At 49.9% G+C, this 16511-nt stretch overlaps 1 protein-coding gene across 6 annotated transcripts in view; it reads right to left on the reverse strand.

Annotated features, from left to right (window-relative positions):
* KLHDC3 (kelch domain containing 3) overlaps window positions 1-16511 on the reverse strand; it is a 344468-nt gene that overhangs the window by 268930 nt on the left and 59027 nt on the right. For all 6 annotated transcript variants that reach the window (XR_011203919.1, XM_069236430.1, XM_069236428.1 and 3 more), the window contains exon 3: window positions 5311-5487. Coding sequence is in view for 5 of the 6 variants with exons in the window: in XM_069236430.1 (XP_069092531.1) it covers window positions 5311-5487 (177 nt within the window). In the remaining variant the exon portion in view is untranslated. The remainder of the gene's footprint in view (window positions 1-5310; window positions 5488-16511) is intronic.

A 16511-nucleotide genomic window follows, 5' to 3' on the forward strand; every position in this document is an offset into this window, starting at 1 on the left:
AACACCACTGATGGACTGCACCTCTTCTTCTGACGTGGGACATGGACTGCATCACTCCTGGAACTTTTCTCCTGCTCCTGTGCTGCAAAGCCAACTCCTGGTCTTCATTGTCGACCTGGTCCTGCACCTCCAGAAGGGTGGGTAGTGGCTCCTGCCCCAACCGGACACTCCAACTGGAACTGGGATTGGTCCCCTTGATTTGGTTTCTTCCAGTCTTGCACAGTCCTTTTACTAAGTTTATCTGTGGGGTTGGGGAAAAACAGGTACTTGCCTCTTCTCTCCTGGTCGCTGGGGGGCACTCTGGTACTCACCTTTTGGGGTTCCTAGTTCCTCCAGCTCCCCTCTACAGATTACACTTCCTTGGGTGGGTGACTGCCGTTCATATTCCACTTACTTAGTATATGGTGTGGTCTCCATTATTTTCTGTTATTTCACTGTTTTCTATGAGTATCTATGCCCACTCCCGATTACTAATGTGTATATAATAGTGTGTTTACTCACCTGCTAGTAGAGTATTGCCTATACAGTATGTTAGTATTTGTGTTACCATAATAAAGTACCTTTATTTTTGTAACACTGTGTGGTTCTGTCATGTGTGTATGTGCTATGTGAGTATAGTGGTATTGCATAAGCTTTGCATGTCTCCTAGATAAGTCTTGGCTGCTCATCCACAGCTACCTTTAAAGTACCCTGGCTTCCTAGACACTGTCTACACCTCACTAAATGGGGATACCTGGTCCTGGTATAAGGTGATAACGCCATAGATGCTCACCTCACACCAGGTCAGCTTCCTACATTAGTGGTGCAGCCGTGGGATATGACACTTGCCTTACCACTGTCACTAGGTACTTTCCACAGGAAAGACCATTTACTAACTGTAGGTACACTATACACTTAGTGTTAGGGATCCAGTCTCCTAAGTTTGGGTAAGCTAAGGTCTGGCATAACCTTGCTCCAAACTTTGCCTGTAGCCTAGTGGTTAGAATAGTTAGGGTCACCTACACCACTCTAGCTAGATACCATGTCCTCACTAGAGCTCACCTCTCAGGCCCTGAACTCTCAATATGAGGATTTAACTTTCCAAGAGTTAAGGGAGATGTGTGCTGAGAGAATACGGAAGGCAGGAAGAAATCCCAACAAGAGTCTGCTTCTGAGCTTGCGCATCCAGGCTGACCAGGACACTGCTGATAGCCAGGAGGAGGAAGGGGAAGCAGAGTCTGATTCAGCAATCCTATATAGGATAGATCAGGCACAAACTGGGGATCACCAGAGCCCTGCCAGGAGCCTCCTAGGTAGTGAGAAGGGGGAATCACACTAGTAGGGCCACCTTTACTCCTAGCAGTCCGGTTCAGAGGGTCCCCAGTAAGAGGAATAGATCCTCCTCTGCTAACTCTCACTTAACCTCAGTATCTGAGGGGACACACTGTTCCAATTCAGGATAGGATCCCATAGATAGGAAATTAAGACAACTGAGATCGGAGGAGGCTAAGCTGAGGCTGCAGCAGCAACAGCTTGCCCTGGATAGGGAAGCTCTGGCAGTGGAGAGAGAGAGGCAGGGTTTGGGGTTAGTACCCCAAGGTGGCAGCAGTTTCAGTTTCAGGGACACCAGGGTCAAGGAGGACTCTTTTGACTCTAGGAACCTGAACAAGGTAGCCCCACCTCACAAGGTGGGAGATTATATCTATAAGTGGTTCACTGCTTTGGAGAGGGCCTGTAAGGTACAGAGGGTTCCTCAAAGGCAGTGGGCAGCAATATTGTGGCTCCCCTTCTCTGACAAAGGTAGAGACAGACTACTCACTGTCAGAGAAGAGGATGCAGACAGTTACACATTTTTGAAAGCAGCACTGTGAGATGGGTTTGGTCTGACTACTAAACAGTATAGGATCAAGAGTCCTCCCAGGATTGGGTAGATTTTGTGGACTGATTTGCAAAAGCTCTGGAAGGCTGGTTGCATGGGAGCAAATGTAGTGACTACCAGGGCTTGTATAACCTAATTCTAAGAGAGCACATTTTAAACAAGTGTGTATCTGATCAGCTGCATCAATACCTGGCGGACTCTGATCTGACCTCTCCCCAAGAATTGGGAAAGAAGGAAGACAAATGGGTCCACACCAGGGTGAGTAGGAAGGCTCACACAGGGGGTGACCACAAAAAGAAAGAAGCACGTAAGTCTCCAGACAAGGGTGGGGACAAAGATAAACACAGAGTATTTGAGTTACCATAATAAAGTACCCTTTTTTTTGTAACACTGAGTGGTTCGTTCTTGTGTGTAAGCGCTGTGTGACACCAGTGCTATTGCATGAGCTTTGCATATCTCCTAGTTCAGCCTTGGCTGCTCAGCGACAGCTACCTCTAGACAGCCTGGCTTCTAGACACTGACTACACTACACTAATAAGGGATACCTGTACCTGGTATAAGGTGTAATTACCATAGGTACCTAGCCCACACCAGGCCAGCTTCCTGCAGCGGGTACACTTGCCAGGCCCAAACCTTCCTTTTTACTATATGTAAGTCACCCCTAAGATAGGCCCTAGGTAGCCCCATCGGCAGGGTGCAGTGTATGTTGAAGACAGGATATGTACTGGTGTGTTCAACATGCCCGGACAGTGAAATACTGCCAACTAACAATTTAAAAATGCATCTTTTGGTAAAGTTGTTTTTTTAAACTGTCGGTTTGAAAATGCCACTTTTAGAAAGTGGGCATTTTCTTGCTTAACCATTCTGTGACTCTACCTATTTGTGTATTCCACGTCTGGGTCAGACTGACAGTTGGACTGTTTGTGAATCTCCTCTAGACAGTGAGGCAAAGGGAGCTGGGGTGTAGCCTGCATATCCTGATGGGTCATCTGGGCTGAGTGGAGGGAGGAGTGGTGACTTACACCTCAATTGCTTGTGTCTGCCCATATACAATGCAGTCTCCAACCCCCTGGTGTGTGTCTGGGCCTGGCCTGGGCAAGGCAGGATCTTGTGAACAATAGAGACTTTCCTTTGGAGATTGCCTACTTCAAAGGCAGAAAGGAGTATAAGTAGTGGACCCCAAACCCCAGACTTTAGATCACTTCGAGATCAAGAGGAACCTCTACCAAGGAGAAGAGCATGAGATGGCCCTGCAGCTCTGCCTGATACTTTGCTGTGCTGGCCTGCTGCCTGAAGAGGGAAAGAACTGGACTTTGCTTTCTGAACTCCTGCTTGAGAAGTTTCACCAAGGGCTTGGACGGAGCTGCTCCCTGTTCAGAAGTCTCAGGGACATCAAAGACTTCATCCGCCAGAGCCTGGGCTCTTCCTCTGAGACTTTGCAAAGTGGTGCAAATCCAGTCCTTCAGCCCTTAAAAGTGGAAAATGGTAACCTACAGTGAGAAATCCACGCACCACCGGGTGAGTGTCAGAAACAACTATGCACTGCCCGTCCTGCGGCTGAAAATTCCACGCAGCGCCTGCCTCGGGACTGGAGAAACAAAGCAGCGCCTGTTCTCGACGCTGACTCTTTGCATAGCGCATCGGAAATTTCCACGCACGGATCCTGGGCATCAATATCTGCAAACATCTCCACACAGACCAGAGGCTGCACATCCGGAATCGATGCGGGCCTCCCTTGCGAGTAAAGAATTGACGCATGGCCTCACTTGCGAGTAAGGAATCGACTCATCGCTTGCTTTTCTAATGCACCATTGCCCTTGCGGCTTTATTTTTTGCGCATACCAGGTACTTTGTGTTAAAACAAAGCATCCATTGATTTCTGTGGATTAAGACTCGTTTTTTTAAAAATTCTGATTTTGCTTGTGTATGTTGGATTTTTGTTGTTTTGGTCTGGTTTGATTTAGATAAATACTACCTATTTTTCTAAGCTGGTGTGATGCCCATTTTGTAGTGTTTTCACTGTACCAGTGTGTGTGTTGGTACAAATACTCTACACATTGCCTTTGAGATAAGCCTGACTGCTTGTGCCAAGCTACCAAGGGAGTGAGCAGCGGTTATCTATGGGTGTATCTCCATTGCCCTGACTGGAGTGAGGGTCCCTGCTTGGACAGAGTGCAAACAGACTGCCAACCAGAGACCCCATTTCTAACACACTGGATAGGGAAAACTACCTAATGTTAAAATAATTTCCATCAAAACACACTTTTATTATCAAACTACGATGTCAGTAAAGTTTGGTGGGCTGCACACTTTTGGCACTGCAAATCCTACATATACTTCCAGGAGAAAATAGTAAATCCAAGAGCATTTCCTCCAAAAGCTAAACTTCTCTCCAGAAACCAAAGGACTCCCTTTGAATAACAACAATAATCCTTGTGCGTGGTCAACCCATCGAGCAAGACCTTCTGTGGTTCCCTGAAGACAGCGGGTCCGACTTGGCTTATCGTACCAAAGGTAAATCTCCAGGGAGTCATTCACGCCCACTGACCAGCAGGTATGAGTTGGCTTTCGATACCGAAGGCAAATCTCCAAGGAGTCATTCATGCCCACTGACCAGCAGGTATGAGTTGGCTTTCGATACCGAAGGCAAATCTCCAAGGAGTCATTCACGCCCACTGACCAGCTGGTATGAGTTGGTCTTCGATACCGAAGGCAAATCTCCAAGGAGTCGTTCACACCAACTGACCAGCAGGTATGAGTTGGCTTTCGATACCGAAGGCAAATCTCCAAGGAGTCATTCACGCCCACTGACCAGCAGGTATGAGTTGGCTTTCGATACCGAAGGCAAATCTCCAAGGAGTCATTCACGCCCACTGACCAGCTGGTATGAGTTGGTCTTCGATACCGAAGGCAAATCTCCAAGGAGTCGTTCACACCCACTGACCAGCAGGTATGACTTGGTCTTCGATACCGAAGGCAAATCTCCAAGGACTCATTCACGCCTGCAGGATGATCCCTCAGCAACTCAGTGGCTAAAAGAATATCTTCATTCTTCACTGAAGGTAGATCCCCCCTCCCGGCACATGAGCATAAGCTAATGGGCCTTATCCACAGTCCTAGCAACCAACTACACTAAAGAACGGACTCTTAACTGCACAATTATGATAATTCTCTAGAACTTTAAGTCGTTATTAAAATCCTTTATAAATCTGGGTGTTTCAGGAAAAAAAAAATGAACATTTGTTGCCAAATGCCACCACAATAGGAAACATTAGGCCCTAATTATGCTATCTCACGTTTTGTAAAGCGCTCCCATGGAGCATCCTACCTCAACACCCTGCAGTAGGGGCCGGGGCCATGACCTTACGCCACTGCTCACTTAGAGGGTCTTCTCCATGGTCAGGTCAGCAGCTCATAAGACTAGAATAAAAGGCGGGAGAAGGGGTACTCACCAACATCGAAGGCATACAGAACATTGCAGGCGCCCTCCGTGTCGTTCCGTCCACCCCAGATGTAGATGGTGTCGTCAATAAGCACTGCTGTGTGTCCATACCTCATGTAGGGCACCTCACGCACATGACCACCACTCGGGCACCGCACGGAAGGAAGAGTCATCCAACGAAGAGACACTGGAATGAGACGTACAAGCACAGGTTAGAAAAGGATCTTTCATACTCAGCTGCACTCTTACGTTTTCAATGCTGCAAAATAGCATCCCTTCGCTTCAAGCATGGAACAGAGGCCAGACCTGCTTGTATGAGAGTGAACAATGTGGCAGAGGGCACCCGCGGCTATACTAGAAAAGTGTGAGGCACCGGTATCCCCCTGGTATGTGCTCGCGGGGCACCGGTATCCCTCGGGTATGTGCTCGCGGGGCACCGGTATCCCTCGGGTACGTGCTCGCGGGGCACCGGTATCCCTCGGGTACGTGCTCGCGGGGCACCGGTATCCCTCGGGTACGTGCTCGCGGGGCACCGGTATCCCTCGGGTACGTGCTCGCGGGGCACCGGTATCCCTCGGGTACGTGCTCGCGGGGCACCGGTATCCCTCGGGTACGTGCTCGCGGGGCACCGGTATCCCTCGGGTACGTGCTCGCGGGGCACCGGTATCCCTCGGGTACGTGCTCGCGGGGCACCGGTATCCCTCGGGTACGTGCTCGCGGGGCACCGGTATCCCTCGGGTACGTGCTCGCGGGGCACCGGTATCCCTCGGGTACGTGCTCGCGGGGCACCGGTATCCCTCGGGTACGTGCTCGCGGGGCACCGGTATCCCTCGGGTACGTGCTCGCGGGGCACCGGTATCCCTCGGGTACGTGCTCGCGGGGCACCGGTATCCCTCGGGTACGTGCTCGCGGGGCACCGGTATCCCTCGGGTACGTGCTCGCGGGGCACCGGTATCCCTCGGGTACGTGCTCGCGGGGCACCGGTACCCCTCTGCTACATTCTCATGGGCACGAGCATCCCTCTGGAAAGTGCTCATGGGCACCGGTATCCCTCTGGCACGTGCTCACGGGCACCGGTATCCATCAGGTATGTGCTCACCAGCACTGATAACCTTGTGATGCGTGCTCACGAGCTTCGATATCCCTTTGGTATGTGCTCATGGGCACCGGTATCTCTCAGGTACGTGCTCATGGGCACCAGTATCCCTCTGGTACATGCTCATGGGCACGGTATCTCTCAGGTACGTGCTCATGGGCACAGGTATCCCTCTGGTACGTGCTCATGCACACCGGTAACCTTGTGGTATGTGCTCACGGGCACCAGTATCCTTGTGGTATGTGCTCACGGGCACTGGTGTGTGCTCATGGGCATCACTAACCTTGTGGTGCACATGTGCCGCGTAGCTACATAAAGTTTATCCTTCGACTATGAGCTGGGCTGTGCACAACTGTGCACTAAGATCCTATATTTTACATGGTCAGCTCAGGTGTGGCCACTAGAGAGGTCAACTGTCATATAAGGAAGTCAGAAAGCCCATGAACTTGTACTGGGCTCACATCATGGCCACATTTCAATAAAAAGCAACACCCAGAGGACTTTTTTTACATTTGTTAGTTTCAACAGAAAGGATGGAATCTGAAAAAACCCAAGGCATAGTTACAACCCACGGTACATGGGCAATGTTTGAGGCCACTGGTGACCACTGAGGGGGAGTCTGTGCTCCCCATCCTCTCCATGATATCCTGTCGCTGCTTGCTTCATAAAGGAAGCTTGAGCTATGAAAGCTTGTGCTGAACCAGCTCTAAGGTGTATATAAGGGAAGCTTGCACTGTCAAAGCTTGTGCTGAACCAGCTCTAAGGAGTGTACAAGGGAAGTTTGCACCGTCAAAGGTTGTGCTGAACCAGCTCTAGGGAGTGTACAAGGGAAGCTTGCACCGTCAAAGCTTGTGCTGAACCAGCTCTAGGGAGTGTACAAGGGAAGCTTGCACCATCAAAGCTTGTGCTGAACCAGCTCTAGGGAGTGTACAAGGGAAGCTTGCACCATCAACGCTTGTGCTGAACCAGCTCTAGGGAGTGTACAAGGGAAGCTTGCACCATCAACGCTTGTGCTGAACCAGCTCTAGGGAGTGTACAAGGGAAGCTTGCACCATCAACGCTTGTGCTGAACCAGCTCTAGGGAGTGTACAAGGGAAGCTTGCAGTATCAAAGCTTGTGCTGAGCCAGCTCTAGGGAGTGTACAAGGGAAGCTTGCACTATCAACGATTGTGCTGAACCAGCTCTAAGGAGTGTACAAGGGAAGCTTGCACCGTCAAAGCTCATGCTGAACCAGCTTTAAGGCGTGTACAAGGGAAACTTGCACTATCAAAGCTTGTGCTGAACCAGCTCTAAGGAGTGTACAAGGGAAGCTTGCACTATCAAAGCTTGTGCTGAACCAGCTCTAAGGAGTGTAGAAGGGAAGCTTGCACTATCAAAGCTTGTGCTAAGCCAGCTCTAGGGAGTGCACAAGGGAAGCTTGCACCATCAACGCTTGTGCTGAACCAGCTCTAGGGAGTGTACAAGGGAAGCTTGCACCATCAACGCTTGTGCTGAACCAGCTCTAGGGAGTGTACAAGGGAAGCTTGCAGTATCAAAGCTTGTGCTGAGCCAGGTCTAGGGAGTGTACAAGGGAAGCTTGCACTATCAACGATTGTGCTGAACCAGCTCTAAGGAGTGTACAAGGGAAGCTTGCACTATCAAAGCTTGTGCTAAGCCAGCTCTAGGGAGTGCACAAGGGAAGCTTGCACTATCAAAGCTCATGCTGAACCAGCTCTAAGGTGTGTACAAGGGAAACTTGCACTATCAAAGCTTGTGCTGAACCAGCTCTAAAATGTGTACAAGGGAAGCTTGCACTATCAAACTTCTGCTAAACCTTATCTAAGGTACGTACAAGGGAAGCTTTCACTACTGAGGACTGAAAGGTGCTGCTCTATTTGGTTTGTCTGAGGGGAAGCATGCTTGTTCTGAGCCTTCCCGTGTGCTGTTTCTAAAAGAGAAGCATGTACTACCAATGCTTGTGCAGACAGTACTCACCGTGAAACGGAAGCTTGTTTTAATAAGTGATGTGCCGCCTCTCTACACTGTATGAAAGTGAAGCTTGCACTGCTGACCCTGCTCCCTATGCTCTGTGTGAAAGGTAAGCTTGCACTGCTGTTGAGCCCACTCTCTACACTGTGTGTGAAAGGGAAGCTTGCACTGCTGAGCCCACTCTTTACACTGTGCGTGAAAGAGAAGCTTGCACGGCTGATCCCACTCTTTACACTGGGTGTGAAAGGGAAGCTTGCAATGCTGATGAACCCACTCTGTACAGTGTGAAAAAGAAGCTTACACTGCTGATGAGCCTGCTCTCTACACTGTGTGAAAGCAAAGCTTGCACTCCTGATGAGCCCATTCCCTACATTCTGTCTGAAAAGGAAGCTTACACTCTTGAGCTCGCTCTCTACACTGTGTGTAGGGAAGCTTGCACTGCTGACAAGCCTGTTCTATAAGCTCTATGTGAAAGCGAAGCTTACACTGCTGACAAAACGGTTCTCTAAGCTGAGTGTGAAAGGAAAGCTTGCACTGATGATTCCGCTCTCTACACTGTGTGAAAAGGGAAGGTTTCACTGCTGACGAGCTGGCTCTCTATGATCTGTATTAGAGAGGAGCTTGCACTGCTGCCAAGCCGTTCTATACACTCTGTGGAAAAGGGACGCTTGCACGGATGAGCACGCTCTCTACACACTGTAAAAGGGAAGCCTGCCCTGCGGAGGCTGCTCTCTACACTGTGTGAAAGGGAAGCTTGCACTCCTGAATGAGCCTGCTCTCTACAATATGTATGAAAATTAAGCTTGCACAACTGATGAGCGCACTCTCCACAATGTGTGAAAGGGAAGCTTGCACTGCTGATGAGCCCACTGTACACTGTGTGAAGGGAAGCTTGTACTGATGAGGCCGCTTCATCTGCTCTGTGTGAAGGGGAAGCTTGCACTGCTGATGAGCCCACTGTACACTGTGTGAAGGGAAGCTTGTACTGATGAGGCCGCTTCATCTGCTCTGTGTGAAAGGGAAGCTTGCACTGCTGATGAACCCGCTCTCTATATTGCATGTAAGGGAAGCTTGCACTGCTGATGAACCCGCTCTCTACACTGTGTGTGAAAGGGAAGCTTGCACTCGCTTTCTACACTGTGTAAAAAGGAAGTTTGCACTGCTGACGAGCCGGTTCGCTATGCTCTGTATGAGAGGGAATCATGCACTGTTGATGAGCTTCTTCTCTACACTGTGTGGAAGGGAAGCTAGCACTCATGAGCCCACTCTTTACACACTGTGTGAAAATAAGTTTCTACTACTGATTATGGTGAGCCCACACACACTGCAAAAGGAAGCATGCACTCCTGATGAGCCTGCTCTCTACACTGTGTGTGAGAGTGAAGCTTGCACTGGTGAGCCCACTCCCTACGCTGTGTGTGAAAGCAAACTTGCACTGTAGATCAGACAGCTCTCTATGCTGTGTGAAAGTGAAGCTTGCACTGATGAGCTCGCTCTCCACACTGTGTGAGTTGAAACTTGTACTGCTGATGAGCCTGTTCTCTCTACTCTGTGTGAAAGGGAATCTTGCACTGCTAATGAGCCCGCTATCTACACTCTGTGAAAGGGAAGCTTGCACTGCTGACATGCCCGTTCTCTACTCTCTGTGTGAAAGGGAAGCTTGCACTGATGAGCCCGCTCTCTACAGTGTGGAAAGGAAGCTTGCACTTGCTCTCTAAGCTGTTAGAAAGGGAAGCTTGCACTGATGATCCTGCTCTCTACTACTGTGTGAAAGGGAAGCTTGCACTGATGATGAGCCTGCTCTCCATGCTGTGTGGAAGGGAAGCTTGCACTGATGAGCCCACTCTACACTGTTTGAAAGTAAAGCTAGCTTGTAGTGCTGATGAGCCCCTCTCTACAATGTGTGAAAGGGAAGCTTACACAGCTGAACCTGCTCTCTACACTATGTGAAAGGGAGGCTTGCACTGATAAGCCCGCTCCCCGCACTGCTTGCAATGATGAGCCTACTCTTTACAGTATGTGAAAGGGAAGTTTGCACTGCAGATGGACCCACTCTTCACACTGAGTGAAAGGGAAGTGTGCTCTCCTGATGAGCACGCTCACTACACGGGCAAAGGAAGCTTACAGTCCTGTTGAGCCATCTCTCTACAGTGTGTGAAAGGGAGGCTTGTACCGATGACCCCGCTCTCTATACTGTATCAAAGAGAAGCTTCCACTGCTGATAAACCCTCTCTCTATGCTCTGTGAAAGTGAAGCTTGCACTGCTGACGGCTATGCAGAGCCTGCTCCTTATGCTGTGTGTGAAAGGAAAGCTGGCAAAGCTGATGAGCCTGCGCTCTACAATGTGTGGAAGTGAAGCTTCCACTGCTAAGTCTGCTCTCTGGGTGAATGGGAAGCTTGCACTGCTGATGATCTCACTGTGTGAAAGGGAAGTTTGCACTGTTGACAAAACTGCTCTCTATACTGTGTATGAAAGGGAAGCTCGCAATGATCACCCTGCTCTTTACAGTGTGATAAAGGAAAGGTTGCACTGCTGATTAGCCAACTCTCTGCACACAGTGTGAAAAGGATGCTATCACTGCTGGTGAACCCGCTCTCTACGCTGTGTCAAAGGGAAGCTTGCAATGATGAGTGCGCTCTCAATACTCTGTGAAAGGGAAGCTTCCACTGCTGAGAATGCTCTCTAATTGGATGAATGGAAAGCTTGCACTGCTGATGAGCCCACTCTGTTGAAAGGGAAGCTTGCACTACTGAGCCCACTCTGTGTGCCAGGAAAGTTTTCACTGCCAATGAGCCTGCTCTACACTAAATCTGAAAGGGAAGGTTCAACTCCGATGAGCCCGCTCTCTATGCTGTGTATGAAAGAGAAGCTTGCACTTATGAGCCCGCTCACTACATTCTGTGTGAAAGGGAAGCTTGCACTGCTGAGCCCACACTCTACACTGTGTGAAAGGAAGGCTTCCACTGATGAGCCTGCTCTCTACACTGTGTCAGAGGGAAGTTTGCAATGAAGAGCTTGCTCTCTATACTCTGTGAAATGGAAGCTTGCACTGATGAGCCCACTCTCTACACTGTGAAAGGAAAGTTTGCACAGCTGGTGAGCCTGCTCACTATACTGTGTGAGAGAGAAGCTTGCACTGATGAGCCCACTCTCTACACTGAGTGAAATGGAAGCTTTCACTACTGATGAGCCCACTCTGTGTGAAAGGGAAGATTGCCCTGCTGATGCGCCCACTCTCCACGAGAAGGAAGCTTCCAATGATGTGCCCACTCTATACCCTGTGAGCAGGAAGCTTGCACTCCTGATGATTATGTCGAGACCACTCCTGAACTCGGAATGCACTACTGATGACCCTGCTTCCTGCACTGTGTGAAATGGAAGCTTGCACTGATGAGACCTCTCTCTACACTGTCAAAGGGAACCTTGTACTGCTGCTCCCTGCACTGTGTGTCAAAGTGAAGCTTGTAATGATGACAATTATGCTGGGCCTGCTCTTTACACTGTGTAAAAGGGAAGCTCCTACTGCAGATGAGCAGCTCTCTACAGTGTGAAAGGGAAGCTTGCACTGCTGATGAGCCTCTCTCTACACTGTGTGAAAGAGAAGCTTGTACCCCGATGAGCCTGCTAACTACACTCTGAGTGAAAGGGAAGCTGCACTGATGAGCCGCTCCATGTGAAAGGGAAGCTTGCACTGCAGATGAGCCGTTCTCTACACTGTGTGAAAGGGAAGTTTACACTGCTGATGAGCCCACTCTGTGTGAAAGCGTACCTTGTACTCCTGACCCCGCTTTCTACACTATGTATGAAAAGGAAGCTTGCATTGCTGAGTCCACTCTCTACTCTGTGAAAGGGAAGCTTGTGCTCCTGATGAGCCCGCTCTCCACACTATGTATGAAAGGGAAGCTTGTACTCCTGACCCCACTTTCTACACTATGTATGAAAGGGAAGCTTGCACTGCTGAGCCCACTCTCTACACTGTGAAAGGAAAGATTGTGCTGCTAATGAGCCCGCTCTCTACATTCTCTGTGAAAGAGAAGCTTGCATTGCTGAGTCCACTCTTCTCTGTGAAAGGGAAGCTTGCGCTGCTGATGAGCCCGCTCTCTACACTATGTGTGAAAGGTGTGAGAAAAGGCTCCTTTTTGACATGGTTAGCCCCCACTTTTTGCCTGGTGTTTGATGTAGCCTAGATATTGTAGTGCCCAGGGCCCCTGCTAAGCAGGTTCCCTGGGAAAGAGCTCTTTCCCTAAAACTGTTGTAATGCATTGGCACAATTGGCAACACCTTTAGCTACCACTATACATCCTTACTAAAAAGGGACTTAGGTACCCTGAGCATGGGGTACTATGGGTAGGCCCCGAGGGCAGCAGCACTGGTTGTGCCACCCTCTAGGGCCATGCACCCAGATGCACCCAGCACTGCCATAGCAGGCTGAGTGCCCTGGTGCAAACCTAAAACATTACCTCAACATGGCACACTACCTGTGTGCCCTGTCCACCATACACTGCATATACTATGGGTACGTCACCCCTCTGGCAGGCCTTACAGCCCTAAGGCAGGGTGCACTATATCATATGTGGGGGCATAGCTGCATAAGCAATATGCCCTCACTGTGTCTTGCCAAAGCTGGGACATAGTGAGTTAAAAGAGCAGCCATATTAATATATGTGCTGGACACTGGTCAAACATGAGTTTCCCAGCTACACAATGGCCACTCTGCACCCTGGGTTGTTTGGTATCAAACAGCTCAGAATATTAAATCCAAACTTGTACCAGTATTGGATTTATCCCTAAATGTACCCAGGGGTCACCTTAGAGGTGCCCCCTGCAAAAGCTAACTATCCTGGCATGGTTGCCGACTGGTCCTATCCAGCTGCCACCTCCAGACACCCAATATACAAACCTGGGGAGAGCCCTGGCTCTCTAGTGAGTAAAACAAAGCCCTTCCTGGGTGGAGGAGCGAACACCCCCTCCCTCAGGAATGCACTGCCCTACCAGTGAGCTTCAAAGGGCTAGGGAACTGGCCCTCCCCACAGGAAGTGGTCACACTGTAGTGAGTGTAGCCACCCAAAGGTATGTGTCCTATTGGACACTTCCAGGTTCCCCCTAAAATGTCCACTAAACTCAGTATTTAGTGGGCACCTCTAGGCCAGGTTATCACATTCGAAGGACAAAAGAAGATTAGCATAAAGAAGATCCAAGGCACGAGAACTGTGGACCTGCTGCAACAAAGAAAAGGCGATAAACCCTGCAAGGTTCTCCCAGGACCTGGCAAACGCCACTGAGGAGCTGCTGGACAAATGAACAACTTTACAAAACCCCAGAGGACCTCCAGACTTCGCTAATTGCCAAAGAACTCCCTCTGGAGTGGAGGTACCACTCTGCAACAAGAAGAAACCATCAACCCAGTGAGGGTCACTTCACTATCCAGCTGCTAACTCCCAAACAGGGAATTTGCAGCTGGACCCGATGATACACTGACGACTGCAAGGACAAACACTGCAAGTGTGCCAAGTTTGGTGGCACTGCACCCTCCAGTGGTCAAACCATACCAATACCCTGGGTATTGGTCAGACACCAAGAAAACTAGCCCCCCTGGGGCTACACAAGGACCAGGAGGAAGCCCCAGGCGGGGAATTTCAGTAACACCCCCCGCCAGAGTGCCCCTGTTGTCTTGCAAATGACCCTTGAACCCACTTACCTCCGGCTCCAAAGGGCATCCTTGCGCACAGCTCCTAGCTCACTGATTCACTCGGCCGCCCTCTGACCTGAAAAGAAAGAACCTGCTGTGTCCTAGGGGTACTGCACCCTTCTAAACCAACGTGTGGCTGCCTGGACCCCCTGCAGTGTGCCTGGCTTTGCACACTACATAAAGGGCCAGCCTCCTACAAAAGGGAGGCTTAAGAGTAGCTTGCACTACTGATAAGCTCACTCTGTGTGAAAAGGAAGCTTGCACTGACGAGCCACTCTCTACACTGTGAAAGGGAAGATTGCTTTGACAATAAGCCCGTTCTCCACACTGTGTGAAAGGGAAGCCTGCACTGCTGATGAACCCTCTCTCTACAAAGTGTGAAAGGGAGGCTTCCAATCCTAATGAGCCCACTCGATATGCTCTGTGTGAAAGGGAAGCTTGCACTGCTAAGGTCACGCTCTACACTGTGTGAAAAGGAAGCTTGCACTGATGAGCCTGCTCTCTACATTCTGTACAAAGGGAAGCTTGCACTGATGAGACCACTCCCTATGCTCTGTGTACAAGACAAGTGTGCACTCCTGAGGATCCCGCTCACTACACTCTGTGGGCAAAGGAAGCGTGCACTCCTAACGAGCCTGCTCTATACCCTGTGGGAAAGGGAAGCTTGCACTGTTGACGAGCCCAGGTTCCTACACTGTGTGAAAGGGAAGCTTGCCCTGATTAGCCCATTCTCTGAGCTGTGTGAAAGGGAAGTTTGTACTCCTGACCCTGCTCTCTACACTATGTGTGAAGGGGAAGCTTACATTGCTCATGAGCCCGCTCTCTACACTGTGTGAAAGAGAAGCTTGCAATGCTGATGCACCCACTCTGTGTGAAAGGGAAGCATGCACTGCTGAGATCACTCTCTACACTGTGTGAAAGGGAAGCTTGCGCTGTTCATGAGCCCATTCTCTACATTGTGTGATAGGAAGGCTTGTACTGCTGATGATCCCGTTCTCTACACTGTGTGCAAGGGAAGCTTGTATTCCAGACCCCGCTCTCTACACTGTGTAAAAAGGAAGCTTCCACTGCTGAAGAGCCAGCTTTCTATGTTTTGTATGAGAGGGAAGCTTGCACTGCTGGGTGAGCCCGCACTCTGCACTGTATCTGAAAGGGAAGATTGCACTGCTGATGATCCTGCTTTCTAAGCCCTGTGTAATGGAAGCTTGCACTGCTGACAAGCCCACTCTCTATGCTGTGTGAAGGGGAAGCTTGCACTGCTGGTGAGCCTGCTCTCTACACTCTGTGTGAACTGGATGAGCCTGCTTTCTACACACTGTGTGAAAGGGAAGCTTTCACTGCTGAGGTCAGGCTCCTCTCTGTGTTAAAGGGAAACTTGCACGGCTGACGAGCACGTTCTCTACTCAGTGTGTGAAAGGGAAGATTACACTGCTGATGAGCCCACTCTGTGTGAAAGGGAAGCTTGTACTGATGAGCCACAACTCTACACAGTGTTAAAAGGAAAGCTTGCACTCCTGACGACCACTCACTCTGGGCCATGTGTGAAAGGAAAGCTTGCACTGCTGACGAGCCTGAGCTCATTGCTCTGTGTGAAAGGGAAGCTTGCACTGGTGATGAGCCCGCTCTCCACGCTCGGTGTGAAGGGCAAGCTTGCACTGCTGGTGATTATGATGAGCCCGCTCTCTACACTGTGTGAAAAGAAAGCATGCACTCCTGATGAGCCTGCTCTCTACACTGAGTGAAAGGGAAGCTTGCACTGCTGATGAGTTCGCTCTGAAAGGGAAGCTTGGACTGCTGATGAGCCCATTCTCTACACACTGTGTGAAAGGGAAGCTTGCACTGATGAGTCCACTCTCTACACTGTGTGACGGGGAAGCTTGCACTGATGAACGCGCTCTCCACACTGTGTGAAAGGGAAGACTGCAATGTTGATGACCCACTCTCTACACTGTGTCAAAGGGAAGCTTAGTCCATGAAGGTACAGACCGCCTGCAAATCTACCTGAAACTTTCAGCTGGACATTAACTCAAAAAATGCTTCACTCTCATTCAGAAGAGAATATTAAGGGCCTACCTGAAACTAAACCGGAGAAAAACCAAAGGTTCCCTCTTCACAAACCGTGGCTGGATCTGAGACAACACTACTGATGCATCTGCTACCCACCAACACAAACTGTACAGATCTACTCTACACCGACCGCTCCTTCAGTACTCTAACGAAGAAAAGACAACTGCCTCCAGAAGGATACTTTAAATGAGAGTTTATGCCACGTTCTCTCACACGTGGAAGATGAACCATTTCCAGATTAACCATCTCCTGTTGAGTCGCATCCCTGGTCCTAGAGATGGCCAAGGGGGCATCCTGCCCTCTACTCCCCATCTCACCCAAGAGCTACAGACACAGAACTTCAAGAAGGACCTGTAATGAGTGCTGCTTGCAGTCACATCATCCCCAAAC

This window comes from Pleurodeles waltl, chromosome 5 (assembly GCF_031143425.1).
Source record: "Pleurodeles waltl isolate 20211129_DDA chromosome 5, aPleWal1.hap1.20221129, whole genome shotgun sequence".
In the NCBI taxonomy this organism is placed as follows: domain Eukaryota; kingdom Metazoa; phylum Chordata; class Amphibia; order Caudata; family Salamandridae; genus Pleurodeles; species Pleurodeles waltl.